The following is a 14,753-nucleotide window of genomic DNA, read 5'->3' on the forward strand; positions in this document are numbered from 1 at the left end:
GAACACTTCTACAACAGTACTTCGTGTAAACATTGACAGCGCTTGAAATAAAAGTGCGTCTCGGCTTTAGGGGTACATTCAAGCTAGGTTAGCAACGCTGAAGGCAGATTGAAGCTGCGCAAACGCGTACAGAGATGTACGAGATGTCATCACGTGCACACAGAGCGATTGGGCCTTGAAGTTAACATGAATGTGCGTCGCTGCCTAAACCGGCAGCGCTGCATTTGTTATGCGTTTCGAAAGCCCGACACCTCAGAGGTGCGAAGCTGAAATATTCTCTAGAGACCTGGAAAGTACGTAAACTTTATTCGACAACTTTGACAGGCACAAGAAAACAGAAAATGGTCTTGTTGTCCCCCTTCATGCTCCATTCCACCTTGGCGTCCACCTGCGAAGTAACATACACAGCACTGGGGGCTAGTATCCATAAAGGGACCTAGGTATAAATATACAAGCGTATTCGTGCTCTTCCCTCAGCGGGATGCGAAAGCTGTTGCGAGCAATCAAACTGGAAATATTTGCGCAATAGAAGGGCACAATTTCAACAGAGGCGCAAGAACGTGCCAATGCGATCCGTCTTATTACAGCTGGGTTTTTGTCATGGCATGAGGTGCATCCCTGATCACTGCTGGCTGAACTAACTACTAGTAAATATATAAGTTTTGTGAAGCAGATGAAATGAGTAAACAAAGTTGAATCCGCAAATGGACTGATCATCCGAAAATGTCTGCAACTATGTCTGTTTCGCAATGCCGATTTCACACCAAAGCAACTCCTTACCAAGTTGTGTAGCTTTGTGGTCTTCAAATGTGTGTGTATAAAGAAGCAAGAATAAATCACATGTTAAAAAATTAGCCCTAAAGCCGAACATTTAAAATTTGGGTGTTGCCCGATAACAATCCTATTACAAGACAGTGACACCGACTTCATCGCCGTCACCTGATGCCACAGCACCTCTTATTGCCCTCTCAAGAAGCTTTTGCTCGGAGGGCAATAGTTTTTTTTTGTGAAAATGTTTACTGAAGCAGAATTGGCGGAGAAGTAGGTGAAAACAAATTTAATCGGCCTTTTCTCAGTAAATTTTTCTCTTTTCTGTCATTGACATTTCTTTAGCTTGCTTGACACAGCTTCGCAAACATCAGTGCGGAACTTGACATTTATTATTGTCACAATTAAAACAAAGCATGATATTTAATGTCATCGAGCACCACTCAACTGAACAGCTGCATGACGCGTCCGTTCAATGCTTTTTGACACTGGAACATGAATTACGAACGTTTGACCATACTTAAATGCAAAAGAAAAAAAATAGTTACACAAGAAATCATGTATATCAAAGGGTATTTATGGTTAAAACAGCCCAAATAACGTTGAGTGCTGGCATTTTAAAAAGGCATCTTATATCAGCAACCTTGCACCATGCTTGCTTTAAAATATGGGCATTTCTAATGAATTCATTTATTCATAGTTATTCATATTCGTTTTATTCTTAATATCCAATTTGACTGATTATTCGGCATATGCTTGGAATGACATGGAGCCTGTTTACTACGAGCAATTTTCTATTGCTTTGGGTATCTGAACTGTCAATTGACTTTTTACGCATCATCATCATCATCATCATCATCATCATCATCATTATTATTATTATTTCATATGACGTAAGGATGGTTTAGTCAAATCAATTACTTCTCGGCAGTAGTTGTTTACTGGGCAAAGAAGACAAGCATTTCAGCTCTTCTAAACTACGTGAAATTGAGAACTAGTAAATCGGGAGATAACGCGATATTCGGGTTGCTTCTCTTCTTGCAAGCACATACGTCAATCGAAGACGATATGCATTACGAAGAGTTAACCAGAGGGCGAATGAAGGCGTAAGCCAGTTTCGTTACGCGAGGTCAGTCAAAAGAAGAAGTTATCATACCGATGGAAAACTGGAGAGCACATTGAGTACGGACTGCAGCGTGTATGATTTGCCGGCTTCCAATGGGCACGTGAGGCCGTTGTTCTTGCAGGCATTCTTGCGGAAGCCAGGAAATGGCAACCACACCTGGTTGCTGAGCTCACCTCGGAGCTTCATCTCCAGCTTTTGGAAACTCTCGGCTGTGGATGTCAAGAAAAGTTATGAGAGATCATGAGAGACCCATGCGATGCGATGGGTCTCGCTCGGCTAAAACACTGGTCAATTATGATCTTGTTTAGATCTTAATGAGAAAGTTGTCGTGCATACGCAGAAATAAATAGGGCACGAGAAAAATCTTACAGACTGTCTTGATTGTATTATAATCCACTAAGGTGATTTCTTTGGCTTTCCCAGTATTAGGCATACGCACGTCACTGAACATGACTAGTTATCATAAACGCTTTTCTAACCTTGTGTGCACTAAAAGCTTTTGATGAATGTTGCCGCGCCTGTATTCCCATGAAGAAGAGGACAATGCGAGTATGCATGAGCGTTTTTATCAAGACGCAGTGAAGAAGAAGTCGCGGTCACGCTATTTTATTGAAAAGGTGACCTGCCGCTGTGTCTCCTGAATAGTTGACTACAACCCCTGTTTTTCTCGTTGCGACACTGGTGGAGGTGACTGGATTTCGCAAGCGGTGACTTGCAGATGACGGTCCAAGTAACTTTTTCAGTGTAAAGGGGCGCTTGGTCCAAAATACCTAGTTTTCCCGATTACGTTCTTTCCTCGGCGTATCTTGAGCACTTGTAACGACCGTCTGTCACCATGATTTGCCCCCCGTTTCTGTGCAATTCAGTTACCTTGCCTGGCCTTCAGGTGCGGGTCATTGCCCCTGCTCTTTCTTGGGACCTGAGGTGGCTGCCCGACAGTAGCGTCGTCACTGCCACTCGGCAAACCTGTTTTACTGTGGAACAAAGCCAGTGTACTCTTGGTTCTCAATCTGTCAAAACGTGTATTACTTGCCTCCGCTAAACCAAGCTCCCTACCCTCTCAAGAAGAGCGTGGTAAACATGGTCAATTTCATGAACACAGCAGGACTCAGGAGAAGTGAAGCGTTGTATACTGTAGAGAACATTTGCATATGCGACTTACTGGTCGACTCTTGTGAATCTATGTGTCTAAGTGTTTATGTGTCGCAGGAAAGTCACTGCTAGGTTGAATTTCTTTGTGGGTGAATTTAGTGTAGCAATGATCGCTTCGCTTTCTCACCGTCGATCCACTTCTCCGCAGAACATTGGGTAGACCTCTGCCTTATAAAATTCCGGATATCCGACTAAGACAGAGGAATCGCGCAATCATTTCCTTCGTTCGAAGGCCTCTTTAGCGAGTCTATCGGCTGCCTCATTACTCTCTAATCGAATGTGGCTGGGCGCCCACTGAAATACAATATTATGATTCATCTTCCATGGTTTGTGCGATGCAAGGGAACATTTTCTACATGTTTGAAAGCTGCTCATGCGTTCCCGATGATTTGAAGCGCCGATGTGCTGTCGGTACAAATGACTCAATGTCTTGCCTCTGTACTTTCTTAGATCAACTTCACTGAGTACTTCGAAAAGACCATGTACTTCCGATGTCCTTGAAGAAGATCGATGTAACACTTTTCGCATTCGCTTTTCACAAGCCGAAGATTAAAACGCAGAAGCTGAAAATTGTTCAGTACAGGATCCATCTCTATATACCGGCATTTTTTCCCGCTGTGTCTCGCATACGAATACCAAAACACCTGCTGTACAGCCACGAGAGCCCCCATGTCAACTTTCTTGCGCATGCCGTCTAGTTCCACAATCAAAATCTGGTATGGAAGTGTTCAGGACGGCTTTGATGGTGACCATAGTTTGTCGACCAGTACGACTGCTCGGAATGCCGATACACTATCCTGAAGACGAGTGCCAGTCCGCCGCAGTAGCTCGCCAGATATAGGACGAGTAATGACTATCATGCAGCGTAAAAATTCTCCGACATAGGTCTTCAACTTTCTCTCGCTCGCAGTACTGCAAAAAGTGAATGTAGAGCTTCCGCGTGTACTACGTCATTCGAAGTATAACACGGTGCCGCTTAAGCGTATGCGTAGTCGCTTTGCCATGAGCAAGTGGAGCCTTCTTTAACTGACAGCTGGAAAGTGACCAAGAAGGGGCAAGGAGTGACTCACCATAGCACGTATCTTTGGGCCATGACGTGCGTACATATTATGCAAGAAATGGAGAAAAGAAGCTACGCTCGAGAAAAAATTCAAATTGTTGAAGTTATTTAATTCATTGCGCGAATTTATGCCAGAACTCTTCCGCATATTAGCATGTGCCGTCTCATTTTTTTTATTTCATAAGAGGAAGGAGCGCAGGTTGCTTTCGTAAGATCAAACAAGCGTGCTCGATCACCACTTAAATTTTGATGCGAGCTACACGTTGCAGCTTCTCGCCTTGGTAACATGACTCTGAAGCGAGTGTCGCGAAAATAACAGCTGGAAACGACAGAATGCCCAAGAGAAATAATCCAGAACCATGCTGCACAGGCATTCCTAGCCTTCTTTTTTAATGAACCCTCAACCTCAAGATAATAGGCTGGTTAGTTCATGCTCGATATTATAACGTTCATACGCATATATGCTTGTTATTTGGGAAACACAGAAAATCATAGCTAATCTAGGTTTGCAGGGGTTTGTTTGCAATGACATATTTAGCGATTTGTTTAATGAAAAGGGTTTGAAGCGACATGAGACAATACAGCGACGATGTTGAGCGAACGATACAATGTCAATACACCTAGCAGACTGTTTATTGCGTAGTGCTGTGTACATTCCAGACATATTTTCGAAGTCACCGTGATGTTCCGCATTAGTCCAAGTGCGATAAGTATTAGCACTTCGCGCGCCGTACACTGTGGGCGTGAGGAAAAAAAAAACATGCGAGTGTGAGCCGAGAAGGATGGCGGCTTGATACATGCGGCCAATTTTGAAGGTCACGTGATCAAGTGCACTTGTTAGAGGAGAAGAGCGCTCGTCTCCCCCTCTAACTATGTCGTGGCTGCGCATGGTTGCACGCGCGGCTTAGTGCATATGTAGCGAACAAGCCGCTTTTCGGCGTTAATCTGTGGCGGGTGCAAAATCTCGGGCGAGCCGAGTTGGCCGGTGACTTCATGGGCTTTGTATTCCCACGCGCCCACTGTTAGAGGTAGTATAATCTAAGTTGCGGAGATGCGGTGAAACGAGCGGCAGCATGAAGCGTTCCCTCCCCGTTGCTGGCACTCTTCATGCCGCCAGCGTTTTTCACAGTGAGTGCTTGCGGTCATCGCCGGTCATATGTTCATTATATGACCGGCGATATGTTCATTACCGTATGTGAGTGACACTGTGCTTGTTAGTTTAATTAGTAAGTGAATGTTTCCTATACATATGGCCAATAAAACTAAGAATCTTACGTCGTGTAATTGCCTAATACTACTTTGCTATCGCTACGAATACTGAGTCTGTGTTGGACAAAACTACGACTTTTTTGTTGTGGCATCGTGTGTCGGTTTAATGTTAGCATATTAAAAACTTCTGTAATAAGCGAAGATGGCAGCTCAGCGCGCAACATCCCCAAAATTTTACTTCCTAGCTGCATTTCTTGTTCTACCATTTCACCAAAAACACTCAATCCAGTTGGTTTTGCTAGTCGAAAATGCTAGACAAGCAAAGTATCCTGCCCCTTCAAGTTACAGCCAGCGACTCCCCGACAAATCTAAAAAAAAGAATTACGAGAGATCTTAGAAAGCAAAAATCTGCTGATATAGCTTTTTTATTTTATGTTCGTTCACTGCTCACTAACGCACTGTGTATTCGTTCAGACGGAGGGGTGTGGGGTGAGGAGGAGGCGGGCTATACTTCATTTGCTTTAGTAGAGAAAGCAAGGCGCCTTCACGATCTGGCGAGGTGAACAGACTACACGCACTGACAGAAAGCATCCAAGGTCGGCAGCTACTGTAGCAATTACACCCCCCCCCCCCCCCAACTGTATCGCTTCCAAACAAATAAAACTGGAGCTTTCAGTCAAGAGGTATACAAACCAGCGATAAAGTCAACTTCAAGCTTGAGCGGCTTGCCCTTCTTGAAGTGGCACGGTAGTTGTGGGCAGGGATCAATCCGGATCTGCGAAAACTCGCCTCCTGCAGGTAGACAAAAGAACGTGCAAAAGTTCTCGACAAACGCACACAGGTTAAAGGAGTTCCAACACATGAGCCTTGACCACTTATCTCAGCGCCGCATGAAGCAGCTTCTTGGACCGTTTATTGATTTGGGTATTAAGAACAACTGTGAGCCAGAAACAAAAAGCCGGCATTAGTCAAGGAAACCTGTATGAAATGTATTATAATCTGATACTTCAAGGGCCTTGGATATTTTCGAAAGTATGCTATTCTGAGTTTGGTTGTTTCTTTTAGATGCTCAAGGATGTGATATCATGTTCCTTTCTTTATTATTATCTACTTTTTCTTCACGTTTTCCCCGAGTCTTTGCAGCTCCCGGCAAACTATCAATCTATGGTCGAATGCTAAAATTTCTGCTTAAGAATTGTAGGAACTGCTACAAATGAAACTGTATTTATATGTTAAAGTCCTGGCCTACTTATTTCTACCTCTAGTTTTTTTCTCAGCCGGGAATTTGATATTATATTTCCATTATAACATTTCTAATTAGTGATGCGCGCGTTCTGCAAATATGAATCAGTTTGTTTCCACAAGCACGTTATGAATAGGTCAGTTTACTACTTCTCATCAACTAGTCGCATGGGCAATTTTCACCATACTTCCACCTCTGACTGCTGTGGAATTTGATCCGCAGTACAGAATCTTGATAACTGCATTACCATGTTTTCTTTCATGGATCTGTGTGTTTCTCTGCTTATTCCCATTTGATTTACCTTCCATTGTATTGCTGTTTTCTTAATCCTATGATTTTAAAGGAAAAGTTATACCTTTAGGTGGTACCGGCTGTTCCTCGTCGCATGGCCAAAAAAGAAATCGCACAAAGCATCAAGAAACCCTGCATACAATCAAAGTGCATGAACGCATCCGACATGCGAGGTGCTGCACACGAGATATCCTGTAGGTTTTACCTTTCCTGGGTACCTAACTTACTTTGTAGCAGACAAATGCACATACTAGTCTCATGCAAATCAAGTAAGGCATGTTGTTGGGATGGTCGGTTCACAGATACAGCAAAATATTAAACTGCGCGGAGAAAACAGGACGTGAACAGTCACATAGACGCACACACAAAGCGCAGTGTGTATGTGCGTCTATGCTTATCTTTGTCTATGAACTTTTATTGATGCAAGTCAAAGTGCAGTTCACCTGTCTTGCTGGCAATGAGAGTCTATACACCTCAGTAGAAAGACATTTTTTTTCTCAAACAAGATTGCCTCAGCATTACCACAAACACATTAATATTCCAAGAGAAGTCCTAGAATTACGGAGAAACACTGCTCCTAGAGCACGTAAGTGAAAACGGACACAGTTACTATGGGAGAGTGTCTGGGCAAATAAAAAAACACACAGTGAACGGTCCGGAAATGCCCCAATGATATAGATTCCACCAGTCTAGCTGCACATGCACGGGCGGAATAAGAGATGAGGGAGGGGGCGGGGCAGTTGCCTAATTCTTCCTCCTTCCTATCACCCACTATGTGGGGTGGACCAGGGCATCATAAAAGCGGGCGACAGTAGTGATTGACCTCTACGTCACTGGTACTAGGCAGCCAAAAAATAGCACCTTTACTTACTCGGGGACCGATCCTTAGTTTTGACTCGGACGATACGTCGAGACGACAAACCGCATGACTAGTAAGAGCGAAATAGCCAGAACACAACCTTTTGTGGGCGAAACACCAAAGAGACGTGTGTTAGGCTTTCCTTCACTCAGTACAACATGGTCGCAGGTTTTCCCGGCGTCTATGGGGAATTTCCACTTCTGTCTCTGGAAGAGGGTGTGGTGCCGCTAAGTGATCATAGGATAACGGTTTCGTAAGAGCATGTACGGGCAGGTTGTTATAGCGACCGTATTAACTAAGACTACTGGGAAGTGGCGTTGAGTTCGAATGCGAACAGAAAGCTTTTTGAATTTCACGTTTCACATTTTCCGAAACGTTGGAACACGAAAGTTAGATAGCTCCCCCTCAACACAAGCCAGCTTCTGTACATACTGCAGACATACTGCGCAGGGTGTTTAACCTAACCTGAGCCAAGGATGTTAAAAAAGTGGTTAGCCGCAACTGAATGAAACTAACGGCATATGGTGTACCGAAGTGGCGCTCGTTAAGAATATTTTTATATTCCGCTTAATTAGTTAATTAACTAAGACGAATTATGCAAAATTTTTAATATTCACTTTAGTGCCAAGCTCCTTTCGTTGTGGAGGCAATTCAGAAACGACCGATTCACTTTCTTGGGGCAATGTACATGCTGTGTGGGGATTTTTTTCGGCGTTTAAAGAAAGCCCGCGAAATGTGAAATAAAACCACGTGACTGCGCTCGTGCGCTATCGTATTGCAGCGCTCTTGCAGTCTGGACACGCAATCCGCCCAAATCAGAAAGCGATTGTAGAGGTTAGCGATCGAATATGCGCTAACCAGCAATGTGCTAGAGCCACTTAGCTACGGCACTGGGTAATCAAAATCTGACTTCAGAGGGAAGCCGGCACACAAATTTCGAAAGGGGGTTACCACTGACGTGTTTAGTTTCCAGGTTCTTTCTGTCATAGCGAACCCCCACTTCAAGTAAAGCATAGAATAGTATTTCCAGAAGTGTAATCCACCAATATAGCTTACTGTCACTTTCATCGTTCGGCTACCTGACCATAGAACGGACGCTGCAATAAAACTCGGATAAATGACTCGCAACGCCACTCTATAGCTAACTGGGACCGCCTGCGCCTCTCAACTTGTCGTCCTGCGAATTATCAGCCATCCCTTCAAGATCCGACTGCCAAAAGGCTTCTCTAGCTGCAATGCAACATTATTGTTCCACTTGTGGCTGGCGTTCACAAGGACCTATTCGTTCTCATTGTGATAAGCGACAAACCTTCGTGGGACAGTTCCGGGTGCTGAGGAGACTAACATCTACTTTACATCACTCCCCGCTATGACGACCAGCGCCTTCTACTCCCCACCACGTTAGATCACACCTACTGGATTAAAGATCATTTTCGGTGACTAAAGTTGCACTGTTGCCTCATGCCTCATAAGCCCAAAAAGCGATTTGCGCACCAGTGCAGCTCCTTAAGTCGACAAAGCTCAGGGAGCGACCACAATTTTGATGTGCATCTCCGGATGTAGTGACGCCCATAGGGAATTCTTTTTAATCCCCTAACACCCTTTCCCCGTTCAGCAAACTGAACGTGCGTCTGCTTGACATCCAAGCATTATTTTTTCCTTTATTTTCCTCCCTAGTAATCCTTGGAAACTATGCACAGTTCAACAGTTATAGGGCAAGTCTGTTAGAAACAGCGGTTTTGACATGGCAATAGTCTTTATATGTGGCTACTTGAGCCGATCATGCCGCCACTGTATACATTTGGAAATTGTGACATTGTGGAGCTACCACGTTGGGTGGCTATATAGGCTGGTATCCTGTACAGCTAGCAGTCATTTTTTGTTAGGGATACCTAGCAATGAAATGTCACGACACGGATGAAAGTAATGTGAAACAATAGAATGCATAGTTTGTAAAACTTACTTTTACACATGGTTGGCCTGACCAAAACAGCGCAATTACCACAATGTCATATATATATATATATGTAAAGTATTAAGCGCTCGAGCACCACCACCATTGCACTTTGGCTTGCGGAAGCTTAAATAATTTTCTAGCATCCGCATGACTGCGGTGCAGTTATAACAGAAAGTAGAATGCACAATTTCTCATGCGATTTTATTTCATTAGTGTTGCTAAGGGCACGTGGTTTAGCTGAGTTACTGACATCACGCATATCATAAAGCCGGTGCTATATTCGGAAAACAGCAGGCCCGGCGCTTAGCTAGCTGCACATGGGTCACACGCGTGGGAAACCACGTTGTTTTATCGTGAAGCCAAAGATATTAGAGAGTGAATAGGTAAGGCTTCAACCAGTTTCGCGGAGCGGACTTGGTCGCAGGCCGGGAGTGTTTATCACTTTCACGGTGAGTATTCCACAATAGTTGAATTTCTGCAAGGAGCCATTCTACAACGGTAGAATTGTTTCGTGGACGGCGTGAAGATGCGTTAACGTTCGAATATCTGAAAGATAAGCATAGGTTTAAGTGGCATCATTAACTACAAGAATCTTGGTACTAAAGCGACGTTTCACAGAAGCCAGAGCTAGCGAATGTGATACAACTGCTCCATATAAGTTCGTGCGCACAGTGCACGCAGCGCTTTTGGCGACAAGTAACATTTCGGCCACCCTGGCAAGTATACGCATTTGCTGCTCCCGGATTTTATCGAAGTCTGCCAGCGTTAGAATATCTTACCGCAGCCTGTAGTGGACCAGAACGAGCAGTTCTTATATGCATGCTTAGACCGCCAATGACTGAGGTGAAAGCACAAGCCAGTAATTATGCAGACTCTGCAAAACCTTTGATCCCAACGAAAAGATGGCCACATCAGTGCTGCGAAATGGTCACGCTCATCAGCTCGGCAACTTGTTGCTCGCCTAAGTTGAAACAAGTGATCCAGCTCGAGGTGTGGTGACACACAACGAAACGCGACAGCATCAAACGCCCAATGCCGTCGCTTTTCCTTGCCGTTTGTGGCCTTCGCTCTGGGCCGAGAAACGCCCGGCTGCGCTGTGGCCCTCGAAGTTTTCTCTTCGCGAACACAGTCCCGCCAAGATGGGGGGTGAAAATTTCCAACAACGGACGCCCTACAACAGCGGGAAGCCGTGGTGTACGTCCTCGCACCGTGGTATTTATATACATTAAAGGACGCTACGTATTTATATACGCACCGCATTTCTGGTGTTCAACGACGTCGTACACCGCCAACGTGAGGCTAGCTGAGAGGGCGAGCAGCAGGGCGGCGAAAATCCAGTGTGCGTCAGCCATCGCGACTCACTCGCTTCTGAGCTCGCGTCGTCCTTCGGTGACGGCCACGGCGAGCGGTCTAATACGCGGAGTCAACGCCGTTGCCGCAACGGCAGTCGATTATCGGCCTTTGAACGACGGGCAGGCAAGAAATACAAGAAAAGAAGCAACGCGCGCACAGGAAAATACAGACACAACAACGAAGAAAAATACTTAAAAAAAAAAGACCCGCTACTTGTGTTCGCTCAGGTGACGGTCCACTGCGCGTGCGCCGAACGCTAGCGTGGTGGAACCAGTTTCCCATATGATGCCTATCGCTTGGCCCGAAGCTTCGCGCCGCTTCTCTAAGCGTCTCGCGTTTCGGAGCTGAATCAGGCCCCCTTTCTCACCTTCTTTCACGTTTTCTTTTTTCGTCCGTGCGTATGTTCGACTGTTTCAACTTCTCGGTTTTTTGTTCGCCCGCCTCGAGTGTGAGTCGCCGCATTCGTATTGCAGTCGGCGAATGAATGCGTTAATCTGAGATGCCAGCCCGAGCCGGAATGCGGTCGACCGCTGGATATCTCAGATGGGGCGAAGATGACAGTGCTTGCTGAGAGTGCATCGTGTGCCGCTTAAGTGTCGGTGTCCTTGCCAAGACAGCTCTTGCGACATATACATTTGCGGGTGCTGCTGTAATAAGCGGCGGGTATGGAATTGCCCTTTAGTGGTAGGCCGTCAGAGGGGCGTCAGCCTTTGCTAGTCGTCCCCCTCTGGATGGCTTCTCAATGGTCACTGTTTTAATGCGAGAGCATTACTTGGATCGTGGTGCGACCCCGTCGTCATCAGAAAGCCGCTCAAGAAAGCCATGGCAGAAAAGACGGCACACAAACTACGTCATCGCCACCTAAAAAAAAAAAGAAGAGAAATGGCCAAGGTGAGGCCACCTTACCTCACATTTTGACCACCTGAGAATATTTGACGTGCACCCAGGTACATGAGCGATTTTGCATTCTGCGCCCATCGGAATGCGGCCGCTAGGGTCGGGATCGAACCCGCACCCTCGAGTTCAGGAGCGCAACGCTATCTATGGCCGCTGAACTGCCGAGGCGGGTAGTGCGGTAATAAAGAACGAGGCTGTACAGGGCCAGCTATCTCATTAACATTTAGCCACAGAAAATTTCTGTGACAAATTCTATATGAAAAGTTGGCGAGAGCAGGACATATCGCAAAAAAAAAGAATAATAGCCATATTATTTGCGATGGCGTTTCATTCAGTATGAATGCCATGTGAATGTGGTGCGAATGAATAAATTAGTTACTAGTGTTTTACTTTCTGGCATTGTGGTCACCTTCCTCTATTTGGAGTGCATAAACGCAATGTATTACCCAATGTCCCCAACTGTTCAAAGGAGGCATTGTTCCTCTTTCAACTTTGTTCCTAAAGCGAAGCGAAAATGTGTAGCATTTTTCGGGGCTGTTGAGGACAAGTTCGTTATTCTTACTGCAATGGCACAATTTTTCCTTTCTATATTCGTTCACACTACTTAGTTAAAGGAACCAGCAGTCGCCGTTATATTCCGCCAGGGTTTAATATTTTTATTTTACCTAAATAATATAAACAAAAGCAAGTGCAGTTAGGCATACGAGCGCACAAGAAGTATCGACTAAAAAAAATAATAATAACGTATTTTATTTTGACCACTAGCCGACTGCTAGGCAGCAGTTTTACAGTCTGCGAATGCGTAGTTTTATCCGCATAAAATTTGACAAAGCGAGTGAGTCGTACCTGCAGAGTTGGGCGGGCAGCAATCAAGAAATCTTGTAAACTCAAATTGGGAGCTTTCTTGAGAACAGTCTTTGTCGGAAAAGACATTTTTTTTACTTTCCATAAAAAGAGTGTGCTTCTATGTCGCCGTCGTGAAAGCTGACTCTCCGTTTGCCTCATTTGGAATGTAAGAGCCCTCTTACACAATGGCGTCGTTGTCACCGACAACGGCGCAATGCAAATGCCGGAATGCCACGCCGTGAGCAGACTCGGCAAGTTTGGCACTCTGCATGGACGCGATGACTAAGTGAAAGCTAAGTGGAATAAACAACACTTTGACACGCTCGGAAAGTGGCCTTGGGACATGTTTGTGCCCTTCACGGGCGCATAGGCGAAATGAGTGGGAATTTCGATCGTGCCCGGGTGCCTTCAACCGCAACGATGCTGCTCCCGCAAGGATGCAACGCACGTATGTTCTAAACACTCGCCGGGCGGGCATTTACAAATGACCACTCGTAAATAACGCCAACGGCTCCGCCACAGCTGTGCGCTGCTTTAGCATATGTGTAGGCAGCAACTGAGCTCCTCCTCCCCCTTTGTGTTCGGTGCGACGTCCCTTCCTGTGGGAACGCCTGGACTCTGCAATATTTTCTGATGCCAAGATTCTCGAGTCATGGATGCATCCGTCGATCGTAGCTGCAATTCATAACAGCCCCAGGCCTCTAAATGACCGCTTGTAAACTACGCTGCGGTGCCTCTCGCGTGTGTGGAGTGTTCATTATTTGCCGCAATTCTTTCAGAGCCCGTAGCCTGTTAGAGGTATAGTTTTACGCGGTAGAAGACAGCAGTGGCAATCGACCAAAATTTTTCCATCCCAGAATCAAACGCTTCTATGTGACGCATCGATAAGAGGCGATGACATCAGCATCCCGCATCGTCGTGGTGCCCCGACCGTGCGCAACACTGCGCAGTAGCGCCTGTGTGTACGATAAGAAGAGATGTAATGACTTGTCAGGCCGAGGAACGGCGGCAATGGAACAGTACAGAGGATTGGAAAACAAGCGCCGCTATTACCCCTGAGAATAAGGTTCGGAGTTGTAGTAATTAACGCCGAAGCTTGTTTGTTGGTTTATTTTACAGCGATTAGCTGTCCGGTGCGAAGACAGCTAAGCAGTTGGGAAAAAAATAACTTAAAAGGCTGCTGGAGGATTTGTGGACAGCAGACACATGTAGAGAGCGCCCGTTGCAAGGAAACCATCTCAAGTCAAACCATCTCAAAAAGATAAATCTTCTGCATGACTAGACTGCCAAAATACGTTTAAAGGGCAGACTACTAGGAAGACTTATATGTTCGTTCAGAAAACCCAATTTTTCCACCTGCTCAGGAAGGAAAAGTTTCGCCGAAGCAACATAACATCAAATTCTTAGTCAGGCTCCCGCCGCAAAAGCGAAAATAAAGCTTGCAATACCCATTCTGTATCGGCATTACTTCAAAAACGCTTGTCATTGTCTCACATCTGATGCTTGGGAGACGGAGAACAGTAATCAGACTAATCATATCGCGCGGGCGATGCAGCGCGCGGTACAGGACAATGCGGCGAGAACACAAGGAAACACGACACTCGCAGCACTCGCAGCACTCGCAACTAATTTCAGAACAAACACTTAATCTTTTAGCCCCACGCACTCTGGGGCGTCAAAGATATACAAAACAAGATTAAAAGCACGTTTAAATTTATATACCCACGCGCAATCGGGCGTGAAAGATGACAACATATCTAGACATTGTGCCCCCGCGGCATTATCAAAGCACATCTATGCCAACGGAGCCACCATAGAAAATTCCTTCGTGGTCAATTGTCACTTTCGTGCCTGGATTCAACAGCAAGAGAAATGCACCCGGTCCAGCGCCGACCTATTTTGCCCAAGAGCATGTCAACACCAGCTACAGGGCTCACCGCCATATTTACACTGATGGCTGCGTTACTACGCCTTGTTTGGAACGGACTCGCT

General features: G+C 45.5%; 1 protein-coding gene across 1 annotated transcript; it reads right to left on the reverse strand.

The window, feature by feature from the left end:
- Positions 1-287: 287 nt before the first annotated feature.
- LOC142571208 (NPC intracellular cholesterol transporter 2-like) lies at positions 288-11,220 on the reverse strand. Its single transcript, XM_075679483.1, has 4 exons — positions 10,921-11,220; positions 6,009-6,107; positions 1,925-2,103; positions 288-388 (listed from the first exon to the last, which is right to left on the reverse strand). Exons 1-4 carry the CDS (start codon positions 11,015-11,017, stop codon positions 305-307), a joined length of 459 nt encoding a protein of 152 aa, XP_075535598.1. The 5' UTR covers positions 11,018-11,220; the 3' UTR covers positions 288-304.
- Between the last annotated feature and the right edge of the window lie 3,533 nt (positions 11,221-14,753).

Source organism: Dermacentor variabilis, chromosome 1 (genome assembly GCF_050947875.1).
Source record: "Dermacentor variabilis isolate Ectoservices chromosome 1, ASM5094787v1, whole genome shotgun sequence".
NCBI lineage: Eukaryota > Metazoa > Arthropoda > Arachnida > Ixodida > Ixodidae > Dermacentor > Dermacentor variabilis.